General features: G+C 51.8%; 1 protein-coding gene across 2 annotated transcripts in view; it reads right to left on the reverse strand.

The window, feature by feature from the left end:
• The window catches only part of TXNDC5 (thioredoxin domain containing 5), a 33901-nt gene extending 19865 nt beyond the window's left edge, over positions 1–14036 (reverse strand). Inside the window, exons 1-3 of one of the 2 annotated variants that reach the window (XM_082730725.1) lie at positions 13709–14036; positions 9509–9658; positions 4090–4195 (exon numbers count right to left, since the gene is read on the reverse strand). In XM_082730725.1, the coding sequence (XP_082586851.1) occupies positions 4090–4195; positions 9509–9658; positions 13709–13983 (531 nt within the window). In that variant the 5' untranslated portion in view covers positions 13984–14036. The remainder of the gene's footprint in view (positions 1–4089; positions 4196–9508; positions 9659–13708) is intronic. The other variant, XM_082730726.1, reaches the window with a different exon arrangement.
• Positions 14037–14291: the final 255 nt, after the last annotated feature.

Below are 14291 nucleotides of genomic sequence, written 5' to 3' on the forward strand. Positions count from 1 at the left end.
GAACAGAGCAGGCAAACCAAAAGGGCAGGCCCAACCCACAAAGGCACACTGTCCTGTTGTTTACAGTGTGACCTCAGATTGCACGGGGAACGCAGGATGAAGTCCCTGGCGGGCTGCAGCTCCCGCAGATATAGAAGCGGCCGAACGGGCAGAGAAGGAGAAGTGTCAGCGGAGGGGAGGGCCCGGTGCGCCTCGGTGCACACAGAAGGTGGGTGATGAGACCGTGAAGGGCTGGTAAAGGGACGAGCGGGGCGGGAAGGAGGACAAGGCAGGCGCCCGGCAGGCAGTGCCAGAGAAGCATAGGGCTGCACTCTTTAGTTCACACCACGGAGGCCGGGACAGACCCGCAACACGGGAGTGAGAAACGGCTTTTCAAAGGACGCTTCTGCCAGCATCTAAGCGGGCCCCGTCGTGTGCAGCTGGACGGTCACCACAGTACCACGTGACTCCCAACCGCGCAGCTCCACAGCTGTGGCCTCCAGCCAAAGCGACTCAAGGGTGACAAAAAGATCACACAATCACCATTTTGCTACAGACCCATGGATGTAGGTTACTCAATTTTCTATTTGGCAGCTCATGTTTCTCTGAAAAAGAATATTGGGGCGCCTGGGTAGCTCAGTCAGTTAAGTGCCTGCCTTTAGCTCGGGTCAGGATCCCGGGGCCTTGGGATCGAGCCCTGCTTCTCCCTCTCCTCCCCACTCATGTGGGCACATGCACACTCTCTCTCTCAAATAAAATCTTAAAAAAAAAAAAAAAGAATATCCCAATTAAACCATTAAAAGTTTAAAAGTGGGGCGCCTGGGTGGCTCAGTGGGTTAAGCCGCTGCCTTCGGCTCAGGTCATGATCTCAGGGTCCTGGGATCGAGTCCCGCATCGGGCTCTCTGCTCGGCAGGGAGCCTGCTTCCCTCTCTCTCTCTCTCTCTCTGCCTGCCTCTCCATCTACTTGTGATTTCTCTCTGTCAAATAAATAAATAAAATCTTTAAAAAAAAAAAAAAAAAAGTTTAAAAGTGCCGACAGCTCAAAGCTGTGCAGAGCTGTAATCAGAAAGCACCAGGAAGATGTTCATGCAGCTCTAGGCCTGTATAGACTTGCAAAGTACTAGGTACTTCCACAAAAAGATGCCCAACAGAATGGTGACTAGGTGAGCAGTCAGTGAGTTCCCAGAAGATAAGACACTCCATGTCACCTTTTGTAAGATAATCAAAGGGCTTTCCATATTTTTCATTGTTAAAGTGCTCATGTACAGCTCTGAGGGGGCAGATTACTTCCTGGGCCCTGTGGCTCGTACGGGGGCAGCCCGACCGCCGTGGCAAGAATGTGGTATGTCACAGATACAAGCACACAGGCACAGACACGGACACACTCTCACCCTGCTGCTGACCATATCAGCTTACAGATTCTTAAGAAAGTGACCAGGCAATATTCATCAACAGCCATAAAAGAAGTCCGCCTTTTCTCTTTCCCTTTGCATTGCAATTTCATGTCCAGTAACAGATTCTAAAAACATCACCCAAAAATAGGAAAATAATGTCTTTTACAAAGATTTACATGTTCCTTATGTATCTCTGATTAAAAAATTATAAATAACCTAACTATCCATTGACAGAGAAGAGTGGAATTGTGGCAAACCCACATGACAATATAAAATACTATCAATATAAAGATGTAACATATAAAAATATTGTTTGTGAAATGAACCATGTTTATATGACTAACCGTTTAAGAAAAAAATACAGAAACAAATAGGGCAATCTTAAAGTTGGAAGTAGTGGATCTTCTTTTGAGCTTCTTTAATATTGCCACAACACGAGGAAGGTAATCTAAATTTATCCTATATCCATATACCACATCATCAAGTTACTTAGGTACATATAGAGATGAAGAACTTTTTAAAAAGTTTCCACAATAAAAAGCAAGTTCTTTGGAAAGAATTTTCGGTTTGCAGGATCAGGTTTGAGTGTTTGAACTTTCCTCCAATCAGGCACATTGCCGCGGTTTCCAGCAATTGTGGGAGATCTCTACTGCTGACACGGGGATCCAACGCAGCCACGTCCCTTCCGCCTGAGGGGACACAACCCTTCCCCTCAGCCCTTCCTAGCCTGCAGTGGGGCTGCCACCACCCAAAAGGGGAGCTTGGGCCTCCATATGAACGCCTTCTGCCATCCTGATACTGGCAACTTGTTTCCCGAATAAAGTCATCACAGAAGGCTGGCTTTTTGGTAGAAAAAAATACTGACCAAAAATAAATAAATAAATAAGTGTATCTTGAAAGGTTCTTTTGAGACTATTAACCCCTCTTTAAAATTGGCATCCTCCAATCAGAGAACAATTTCACAGAGGAAACAATGTGTAGTTTAAATCTATATGAAAGTTCCACCTGCTCATGTAACTGTCTTGCCGTGACAAAGATGCAAATCGACTCTCTGAGAGGTCTGTGGTTTCTCCTGTTACCTAAAATTAGATAAGTCTCTGCTTCACACTCACACAGTGCCACGCAGTTAGAGGGAAAACGACACCCGAGTAGCAGGTGGGTTTCTGATGAACCATGACATCTACACAGAATGTGGGGGAGGGGGGCAAGGGACCACACGGTCACCTGGGAAGTGACTCCAGTAGCAGCAGAGGCCCCCAGAACCTGCTGGAACCGCACATGGGCACGGAGCCCCTTCAAGGCAGGAGTGCCTACCTCACCCGACAGAGCGGCCTGACTCAACTGTTCCACTGAGATAACACGGAGAGACGTCAGATGCTCTCACCGTTTCATCCGAATCACCCAGCATGGGACACTGGTCAACCTCCCAGGCCCTAATCAACACACGGCCACGAACCGTCCGTCCCAACCCAGCCTCCATAGGCCTGAGCACTCTGCATTGAGTAGAAGGCACCACACACGGAGGGACACTTAAGGGTTTACGACCGTAACGATGTGTGACAAAACTAAGACTCCCGACGTTAATCTGAGGGAGAGGATTATACAATGTTCTTAGTAACCTTCTACACACAGCCACGTCTTTAAACAGTACCTCAGAAATCAAAGTCTCCACCATTTCCTGGTATCATTACCTGCCCCCCCCACCCCCGTGCAGGGAAGGCCACGAAGACTCTGAGAGCACCAGGGGTATTTATTCGATGACATGCTCGGCAAAGCCAGTGAGCACCTCGGGGACTGAGAGTCCAGGCGAAAAGGAGGGGGTCACGTGTGGTACAGCTCATGGAGGCAAGAGAGGGCTGAGGTTGGCCTGGACTGGAGTTCGGGCTTAGGCCTGGCCTTGGCCCCAAGTCAACCTGTGACGCTCAAGAACTAGTGCCAACTGTATACATGTGGCACAGAGACTGATGTTAGTTAACAAGTAGTTAACAAGTATTTAACTGTCAGTTTAACAAGTAGTAAGTGTGTATCTGTGAGACGTGCACTGGGACAGTCACAAATGACAGTCTCCGAGGGCTGACTCTGCCACCACACGAGGGCCAGGAGGGCCAGTAAGACCGCACAAGGTCGGCAGGACGGGAGAACCGCCTAAGTCAGGGGAGCGGCACACGGGGCCATCTTCATTACCCTCCTCCTCCTCATTCATACATCACGCATGCTCTTCTTTCTACATTTATGCATCTTTGAATATTTCCATAATAAAAACCTTCCTAACAGGTCATCTTTTTCCACTGAGGTATGCAAAGCAGTAGAAACAAGAGACCAAAAGTAAACGGAGTGGTTGTGGGGGGCTGGGGGCACGGTGAGGGGGGACTGGTGTTCAGAGGGGACAGGGTTTGAGTTCTACGTGGTGAAAAGAGGCCTGGGAATGGCCGCTCAACGGGGTGAATGCACCCGAGTTCATACCCTGAATCTCTACATTTAAAAAATGGCTAAGATCACCAGTTCGGTATCATGTATTTTACCACAGTAAACAAAAACTGGAAGGGGAAATAGTTCATTTTTACTTACAAATGTCAATTAGTTCTAAACGAATATAAAGTTGCTTTGAAATGGGAGCCTTAAGTTTTCACCTGAACTGGCCTCTCTGTCCCCCTGGAGTGCGGAGAAATGAGGGAAGGGAGAGGGCGGGCGCCGGGAGGCCTCGCGTGCACTCACCGCGGGCGCCTCGTTCAGCGTCTGCAGCATCCAGTTCTCCAGCGCCTGGAAGTCTCGAGGCCCCTGATACTTCACAGCTTCTTGGCCAGGCTTGAAAAACTTCAAGCTAAAAGGCGAAAAAGGACAAGACAGAGCAGATTTTTCAACTGGTCAGAGGGGTCTGCGTAGACGGCGCCGTCCCGTTGGGATGCGGTCAGAGCACTGCGGCCAGGCACAGACCTGCCCCCTGCACTAGAACTTGAAGAAAGAGGAGAACACATATCCACTTACTCCCACACTTTTAAAAAGTTTCTTCCCTTACTCAAGAAAAATAAGAGTGAGCAGAACACGTCAAGTCTATGAGACCGTGAACAAAACCCCAAGTGCATTCGGGGAACAGGCCTTGCGAGCTTCTCCCTGCTGGTTGTTTGCCATCCTTCCTAGAGTTTAGAAGTTCTTACATTCTGCATTTGTTAAAAAAGCAAAACTGTACTAGAAATAGCACTGTTGTACAATAAATGTATTCCCAGGCCATCCTATCTTATAAGACAAGATATATCTTGTCATATAAAACGAGAATATCCAGGTTCTGCGAGAATTTACATTTCCAGCTTTTGAGAATAGCCTTGACATTGGTTAGGGTGGTCTATGCATTCCCCACAGAGAAGGAATCTTCTTTTCCTCATGTATTAGCCTCAGACGGTATCTGCACATCGGATACGGAGCACTTCCTTCAGTGCTCAAGCAGAACACTCTGCCTGTGGCCGACACTACACTTCCGGATCCTGTACCCTGTACCCTGCCCCTGGTAACGGAGAAACACGCTCCAGATCAGACCTGACAGAAGGTGTCAAGGATGGCAGGAACACAGGGCGGCTGACGGAGGAAATGACACACAGACTAGCGTTCTCTGGCCAGCTGTGCGTTGACATCACCCCTCCCTGCCTGTGGCACATGGTGCACGTCGGCAGCTTGGGGTGCGGTAGCCGCTGTCAGAAGTCAAGACATGCAGAGATCGGAGCCGTGCGCTTTGCTCTCCAAAGATCTTAAAAATGAAGGTTCGTGGGGCGCCTGGGTGGCTCAGTGGCTTAAACCTCTGCCTTCAGCTCAGGTCATGATCTCAGGATCCCAGGATCGAGTCCCGCATCGGGCTCTCTGCTCAGCAGGGAGCCTGCTTCCCCCCCTGTTCTCCCTGCCTGCTTCCCCCCACTTTCTTCCTGTCTACTTGTGATCTCCCTCTCTCTCTCTCTCTTTGGCAAATAAATAAATAAATAAATATTAAAAAAAAAAAAGAAAAGAAAAGAAGGTTTGTGCTATGCATGAAAATCAGTGCAGGGGCTGGAATAAAGCATCACAGGCTCCCAGGCCTCACCCCCCTGCCCCCACCAAAACCATATCCTGTGACAGACTTAGGGGATGCCTATTGGGCCTCCAGTGAAGAACAGAGGCCCTGATTCCTCAGTAACTTTTACCTTTACAACCCTAACAAAAAGCCAAACTCTAGCCAGTCCAACAAGAACACCCGAAACTTGACGAACTTTAAAACTCTTAGTGACTGGGAAGCATGATCTCACGATTACTAAAGCTCACACCCGCCCCTGAGGCCTCGGGAAGCTCTGGAAAGCTTATGCTCACAGAGAGCTAGGAGATGTTTCATGCACACAACCCCCCCACCCCCAGCCACTGTCTCTCCTCCAGTGGGCACTTCCCCCACCAGAGTGGAAAAGGAGCGGAACCCTCAAAACACTCGGAAGGACCAGCACTATCAAACTCGTTCCCCGGGGCACCTGGGTGGCTCAGTGGGTTAAGCCGCTGCCTTCGGCTCAGGTCATGATCTCACGGTCCTGGGATCGAGCCAGGGTCTTGGGATCAAGCCCTGTATCAGGCTCTCTGCTTAGCAGGAAGCCTGCTTCCCTTCCTCTCTCTCTGCCTGCCTCTCTGCCTACTTGTGATCTCTGTCAAATAAATAAAACTCTTAAAAAAAACACACACACACAATCCTCATTCCCCATTTCTCTGTGAACATTTAAATGCTGGAAACCTAACCTGTGACTTTTTCTGATTTAGTCACAGGTCAGGTGTGTGACCAAATCAGAACTGAGCAACACACAAAAAACCAATGTTTTATTTATTTATTTATTTTTTAAGATTTTATTTATTCATCTGACAGAGATCACAAGCAGGCAGAGAGGCAGGCAGAGAGAGAGGTAGAAGCAGGCTTCCCGCTGAGCAGAGAGCCCGATGCGGGGCTCGATCCCAGGACCCTGAGACCATGACCTGAGCCGAAGGCAGAGGCCTTAACCCACTGAGCCACCCAGGCGCCCCATAAACAATGTTTTAAAATCTCTTCTTGTTGGACTAGAAATCTTTCCAGCCTGCCCAAACCTCCTTCAGTTCACAGAGCCTAGGGATAGAATTAGGGTTCTCTTCGCAGACCTTCCCACCTGATCAGGGCATCTGGCCCCAATCCTCACTGTGGATGGGCTAAAGAAGGTGATAGGGGGATGGCCACAGGGTCTACGCCCTAAGGACAGCCCCAAACTTCCACATGGGAGTCTGCTTTCCCTGGCAATCTGTCTTTCAAGGAGACTGCGGGAGAGAACACCTCCATGTGTGGGTCACTCTGGAAACCTGTGATCAAGGTCCTAGCACCACAGAGGAGGTGGTGTTACTGGCTGATTCGTGTCCCCCAAAGCAGATCTGTTGAAGTCCCAGCCTCCTGTCCCTCTCAGTGTAGCCTTATTTGGAAACAGGATCTTTAGAGAAGTAAGCAGGTGACAATGAGGCTATCAGGGCGGGCCCTAGTCAGGGGTCCCTAGGAAAAGGGGAAATTTTGGCCAAGTAGATAGACACGCACTGAGAAAGACAGCCCCATGAGGACAGAGGACGGGGTGCAGCCCCCACTAGACACTAGGGAGAGGCAAGAAAGGACTCCCCTCTGGGTTTCGGAGGGGTTACGGCTCTGCAGATGCCGCGACGCTGGGCTGCTGGCCTCCCAAGCTGTGAGACAAGAAGTTTCTGTTCTCTTCAGCCACCTGGTGTGTGCGCTTGGGTCAGCACCGGCAGCAAACCTCCTCTGGCCCTGCCTGGCTCGGTTTCCCCAGAGGATGCAGACTCCTTTACCAACTCAACAACGGTGACCTCAAAGCACACTGAACCTCCCCAGGAGCGTGAGAACCCGAATTCCCTCCCTGTGCAATCCTGTGTTTCAGTTAAAGGAGCCGGTGACTCCACAGGGCGTGCTTAGGCATCCGAATTCGTCATCTCCGCGTTCATCATCTGATGCGCCTCCCCAAGACGGGCCCCGCGCCACGGGTAGCAGAAGCTCCCACAGGTCAGTACATGAACACCCCAACGGACGGGTTCTACTGCAGCATGCCCTGCCTCCTGCATTCGAGGAGAAAAACCTGTTCTAGGGCACTTGTACAGGGCTGGAGGGTCACAGAGGTTCCTTCCCCAACAATGTTCAGTGTCGTGTGAGTGCACTGCAGTTCTGTATAAGGACACAAAAGCAGTGCACGGTGTTCCTGGAGAGACTGTATCTTCTAAATCAGGACACATGACTCAGTGTGGCTCTTTTAAAATCTGTGAATAAGAGGGCACCTGGGTGGCTCAGTCAGTGGAGCGCCCCACCCTTGATTTTGGCTCCGGTCATGATCTCAGGGTCATGAGATCGAGCCCCGCAGCAGGCTCTGTGCTCAGCACAGAGTCTGTCTGCTTGTCCCTCTCCTCTGCTCCTCTCCCTGAATGCGAGCTCTCTCTCTCTCTCTCTCTCTCAAATAAATAAATAAAATCTTTAACACCTGTGGAAAACATCTGTGCAGTAACTGATGTTGCAGCCAGACAGCTCCTATGACCGGGTCCAGGTGGAGCCTTCTGCCGCGCCTTCGGATGCCCGCTACCACTTGGCCTTCTCAGCCTATCCCAAGTGCTGTCTTGCTTCCGAGTGGTGTGGCTGGTGGCATACGCCACATGGCCACTATGGCCGGCTACTTAAGAGTGGACACGACAGCCGACCATCTCAGTTGTCCCTGCACTTTGAAAGCAACAGGCTCTCAGCAGGCAAACCTCTATCTCCTCACCTGGCCCCACGACTCACTGATGGCTTCTTTGTCTGAGCTGAGTCTCCTTTAGAGGCGAGGCTGTGAAGCACAGAACAATCATACCGCCAGGGTTGGTACACTTGGTACAAAATTTTCTCTCTAGTGATCTGATCTGATCTCAATGACGGCACCCAGATTAGCAGCAGTCACCAAAGACCAAGAACTGCAGTGTCCTTTACGAAAATGCCAAATTTCCAAATGTTAAGGAAGGCCTTAACATTTACTGGGTATGCTCAGATCAGTGTTTGCAAATGTGCTATTTCACGTACCGTGAAATCATGGATCAACATCCTCCTTAGACTCAGGTTAAACCGCGTGGCCAGGGCTGCACGATAAGCCACCAGCAGAGCTGGGTTTCAGACATGGCTTCTAGGTTCCAGCCCAGAGCTCCTTCCCCTTTTCTGTGCTGCCTCTCGGGTTTGAAGACAGGTCCAGGTTTTATAAGAATTTACCCCGTTCATCAGTTTGAACAAAAAGTTTGGGAGTTACAGTGGCCAACCTCCTTTTGGGAACATCATCTTCCCTGTTCACGAGAAGGGCCCTTCTCTTTAACACTCGCCTTGTGGCCAGAGAGGGGCTGCTGCCCTCCTCTCTGGGCACAAGTGTTTCTGGAATGAACACTCCATCCAAGCGGGGCCATTCAGTGGTGAGCCCAAGCCCTCCACGATAGCAGACAGACACAGAGTTGGAGAGTTATGTCACCTTAAGGAAGGTATGGGAAAGAAAGGCCCCCAAACTCAGGGAACTGAGTCTCAGACCTTCTTCCATGGCCTTCTAATTGATCCCCTCTTTTGCTTCTCAAGCCAGTTTCAATTTCTATCTCTTAAAACTAAAGAATTTAACTGTCAAGGGAGTAAGAAGCATCGCTTGTCAGAACTTCTGGATCCTACTTTGTCAACTTTCTTTCCAACAAAAACGGCCCCTGCGCTCGTCACGTGGGAAATTACTCCAGGAAGGATGCTTAAGGATAACAGAGTGACCCAAAACTTAAAACTGATGACACGGTACGCTCATCGCGTTGAGGGGTGAATGTCACACCTGACAGGACACCAAGGAGGCTGCCATTTTTGTCACACAAACACATTCCTTATAAATAGGAAAACCCAACACTGATTAATAAAAGGCTTTTTCCAAGCAAAGCAGGAGGAGGAAAGACACAGTGCGAAAAATGCTCTTGCCCTAACAACAGGGACCGGGCGCTTCAATTTATCATCTCCTCCCTCCTCGGAACTACAAAACAAGAGACCAAGTTTAGCGTGAACTTTCCTTGGCCGAGAGGGGCTGGCAGATGGCCGTGGAGAGCCAGGCGATGCAGGGCCCAGGCCCCGCCCACTTACGTGGGGTACCCTCGCACCCCCTGCGCGGAGCACACGTCTGAGTCGGCGGTGCAGTCCACTTTGGCCACATAGACCTTGGCGTCCTCCATGCTGTTGTACTTGTCTCCCAGGTCATTCCAAGTGGGCTGCAGCCGCTGGCAGTGTCCACACCTGGAACAAGGGGAGCGAGCACGTGAGTCCCGGCTCAGAGGCGCGGCCCCACCCGGACCTTTCTTTCCTCTGCCGCAGGGAAGGACGGCTCACCTTCGGGACACAACGCACTCCCCTGCCTCAGATCCCCCAGGGAGCCCCTGCATGGTTCTCAGCAGGAAATCGAAGCTCAGCAAGGTCCTGTGCCCACCACGCGCCTTGCTCTAGCCCCCGCTGCCCTCCCATTTGTGCTCCATACACCTGCACCCACCTGCCCTGGCAGTGTGCCCAGAGCCAAATGATACCACGTGGGGCTTTCTAGAAAGGCCACAGCATGGCTTACCCCTGGAGATCGGTACCTGCTCTCTCTGACACTCGCTCCCTAGACCCACTTGCCGAATTCCTGTTTGCTCTCTCGGTTTAGTTTGGATGTCACTTCTTCCAAGAAGTCAGCTCTGACTAAGGCTGTCTGGTGCCCTGCTCTGCTTCTTCTAGAAAACTCCCTGGTTCCCCCCTCTTCTGCAGCAACTGCTCACCATGATGGCTCCCTTTTAGTCAGGACTCTCTATACTAAATAAGTATCTGCAATGGAAGGTGACCTAAAAGTTCATTCAATTCTCCATTTTCTAAGAAGCATTATTTAGAAAGGTCTATGGCTACCCAAACTTCTAAGTCTGATGTCACCAAATGTATACTTAGGATATTGACTCTGGATTTACTGGTACATTTTTAAATCACCTACCATTTAAAATAATATATTAACTTGAAATTCTTGCTTTTTGCTACTCTTCCCATTCCTTGACAGCATCAGCATCTCTCCCATCACTAAATCCACTTTTTAAATCATATAACTGATGACCTTCTTTAATTATCAGCTATCTGCAATGCACTATTTGGAGGCTGTGTGAGCCTGTGCTGGAAACCTTGTCTCGAGCTTCAAGTACAGTCACAGAATTATATGGCACATTGTGTTTTTTTTTCTTTTTTTGCTATTGTTGTTGTTTGTTTTCATTCACCTGGTGTATATTCAGGATGTCTACAAAGTAACAAAGTTGCCACATTGCTTTTTAAAGTAATCTTTAAAGTGCTTGCTTATAAGAACACCCAGGGGCGCCTGAGTGGGTCAGTGGGTTAAGTCTCTGCCTTCAGCTCAGGTCATGGTCTCAGGGTCCTGGGATCAAGCCCCATATCAGGCTCTCTACTCAGCGGGGAGCCTGCTCCACCCCCCCCACCCCTCCCACCCCACCCCCACCCCGGCCGGCCTCTCTGCCTACTTGTGTTCTCTCTGTGTGTCAAATAAATAAATAAAATCCTTAAAAAAACACAAACAAAACAAACAAACAAAAACAAAAACCACCCAACACTTAAAACTGTCAATCTCTCCTCAGACTAACTTCTCAAAAAAATCACTGTTAAGTTTCTTTGCCTCTTTTTTCTTTTTTTCTTTGCCTCTTTTCTTTTCTGACAGTGGATGTCCACTACCAGCACTGAACAAGTTTGCTTCCGGCTACTGTGGCTTCCCTGTGCAGCACTTTGCTGGCCAGCCAGGAAAATGCCTGCTTTATTAGAAACTCAAATACAGGATGATTCCCTCTTTTCTGGAAGATAACAGTGAGGGAAAAGCAATGTTACATGTAAATTATATTGTTAGGTATTAAGTTATATAATTTAAATAGTGCAAGTGCCATGAAGACCGGCATTGTTCTTTTTACAGCTGTATTCCCAGTACCTAGCACATGCCTGAAAGGGAGTCAGTTTGGCAATTTCTTAGTGATGGATCGACCCACAGGTGCCATGTAGTCAGCGCTCTGGTTTGGGACCCTTGTGGCACCTCTGAGACAGTAGCTGAACTCATTTTGTGGCCATGTAATAGAGCAAAGCCACCTGGTCCTCCCAAGGAGGTATCCCCAGCCTTGACCTCATTGTGACCAGATTCAGCATGACCTGCAACTGGACAGACAGAAGCTGTGGCCTGATGTCAGCCCAAAATCCACAGCAGTAGGACAACGTTACATCTACCAAGTTCAGAGCAAAATATATAGGGCAGGTATTCGTTACATGCCACGCCTGCTCCCCTAAGTCACATGTGGGCTCCCGATACTCCAGAGACAGTAACTGCAAAGAGATGAGGACCAGGGGTAGGCTACAGCATATTCTATCTGTGCTCCAATCTGTTCTTAGCTTCTAACTTTTAATGCCATGTTTATTCTGTAACAGACTAATAAGAAGCAAACAAAAACTTTAAAAGTAACTTTTCTGTGAGCACCCATCTAAAAAGGAAGTTCCTTAATACCAAGTCCCAGGGTTTGCCAGTCTGTCCCCCACTGGGTCTAGGACTAGCAGGTACTGAGACTCCAAAATTAAAACTTTATTGGCACTGCATGGACTTTAAACATCTACAGGTCAGTTTTTCTTTAAAAAATAAAGAAAAAAAATCCATGGACTTATCCCACTGAAAGGCACTCCAATTAAATGGTGTATTTTAATTGAAACAGGTACTCCCAGAATATCCCTTCACAGAATAACTATTAAGAACGAACGATTTTGGGGGGCACCTGGGTGGCTCAGTGGGTTACGCCTCTGCCTTCAGCTCAGGTCATGATCTTGGAGTCCTGGGATGAAGCTCCACGGGGAGCCTGCTTCCCCCTCTCTCATTGTGGGGGAGTGCAATGCTGCCTGCCTCTATGCTTACTTGTGATCTCTGTCAAATAAATAAATATCTTAAAAAAAAAAAAAAAAAAAAAAAAAAAAAAGGAAGGAACGGGTTTTTTTGTGCTACAAAGTATTTTCCAGACCACTGTAGCCCTAAACCTTCCGGTCCCGCTGGTTCCTGGGAAGCTGAAACACAATGAACCCCACTGAAACACTGTTAATACATGACAGCTCTGACCCAGACCTGATAACTCCAAACAAATTGAAATACAGAAACAGTCTCACTATGAAAAAAAGAGAAAGAAAAAAAGTTTCCTCCAACTTCCACCTGCACATTTTCTGAACAAGCCATTTTGCTTGGGCATCTTTCTCTTGCTTCCTACATCCCTTTCCCACATCTCCCTAAGCCTCTCTCCGGGTATGGGGAAGAATGCCAAATGCTGCAATAAGCCTGCAAACTGCCTTGTGCCCTAGAACTGGCTTTCTGCTCTGCCCCACGCGAACTGCACTTCGGGGCATGTAGGCCCTGGAAGGAAAGCACTACCTATGCTTGTGTTAAACGTCAGGAAGTCCTTCCCGTAAGACAACTCCCAGGGAAGGGGTCTCTGGTGTTGGCACGGAGGCCCACACTGACGCCTCCACCGGAGAACCAAGGCAGGAGGAACCCTCTGCTCAGCTCACACTTTCCAGAAGACCAGGCCCCAAGAGAGCAGAGGGGTGGAGGTGCCAGAGGGCAGCCTAGAGCGGAGCGGCCCGAGAGCACACCCCGGCCACACGGAGCTGCCTCGGGGTCCCGGGCATTTGCACTACTCTCGGCTTCCCGGGGTAGCACAGGAACCCCCCCCCCCTCTGCCTGGGCCACCCCTTCCCACCTCGTGAACACACGAAGTAGGAAATCCCACCTTTGCGAGTTCTATTTCTCAACTAATCCCTCGTGCAAGGGATCTGCCCTGCAGCGAGTGCACGGAATCCAACCTCCGCGCGTCTCCGGCCGGAACCCGGTGGCCGGGGGCCGCCGCACGTGGCGCACGGGTCGCGGCCGCACCCGCAGGCCGCCGCCTCCGGCCCGGCGCAACAACTTTGGGACGGGGCTGGGGGCTGGGGACCGGAGAGGTGGCCCCACAGGGCGACGCCACCACCCGCCCCTCCCCCGGTCCGGGGAGTCGGGGGCGGGGGGACCCGGAGCGGGGGCGGGACGGCCTTTCCCGGCTGTCCCCTCGGGGCCCGCCCCCTCCTGCACCGCCCCGGCCGCCCTGCGCCACGTCAGCCGCGAGCGCCCACGCCCCCGGCCCGAGCCCACCCCGCGCCCCCCGGGCAGGCCGCGGCTGCCGGCACCCCCCTGCCCCCCGGCTCGGTCCGCCCCGGCCGCCCCCGGCGCGCAGGGTGCGGGGCCGCGAGGAGAGCCGCGCGGCCAGTTACCAGGGCGCGAAGAACATGACGAAGTGCGCGGCGCTCTGGATCCCGTGCGTGAACATGTCGGCCGTGTACAGGTGCTTGGCGTGCGGGTCCTGCCCGTCCCCGCCGTCCGCCGCGGGGGGCCCGTCTGCCGCCGCCGCCGCCGCCGCCCCCGGCTCCTGGGCCCAGGCGCCTCCGCGCCCGCCGCCGCCATCGCCGAGCAGCAGGAGCAGCGGCAGCGCGGCCAGGGCCAGTGGCCGGGGCAGCGGCGGGAGGAGGCGTCCGGGGCGCGCGGGCATCACGGCGGGGCTGGCGCGCTCTCGCCACGGCGGCCGGTCCCCCTCGGCGGCGCCCGCCCGCTGCAGCCCGCCCCGCGCGCCGCCCCGCGCCCCGCCCCGCCCCGCGGAGGCCGCGCCCCCTCCCCGCCCCGCCCCGCGCCCGGCGCGCGCCCGCTGCCCCGCGGAGGCCAGTCGGCGCGCGCCCGCTGCCCAGAGTGGGGACGGTGAGCGGTCCCCGCCGCGGCACGACCCCAGGGCCCGCTCAGCCCATAGGAAGGTGGCCGGTGGAGGGCCGGAGAGGCCGGGCTGGGAAGCCACAGACCGGAGTG

This window comes from Mustela nivalis (genome assembly GCF_964662115.1).
Source record: "Mustela nivalis genome assembly, chromosome: 5".
In the NCBI taxonomy this organism is placed as follows: domain Eukaryota; kingdom Metazoa; phylum Chordata; class Mammalia; order Carnivora; family Mustelidae; genus Mustela; species Mustela nivalis.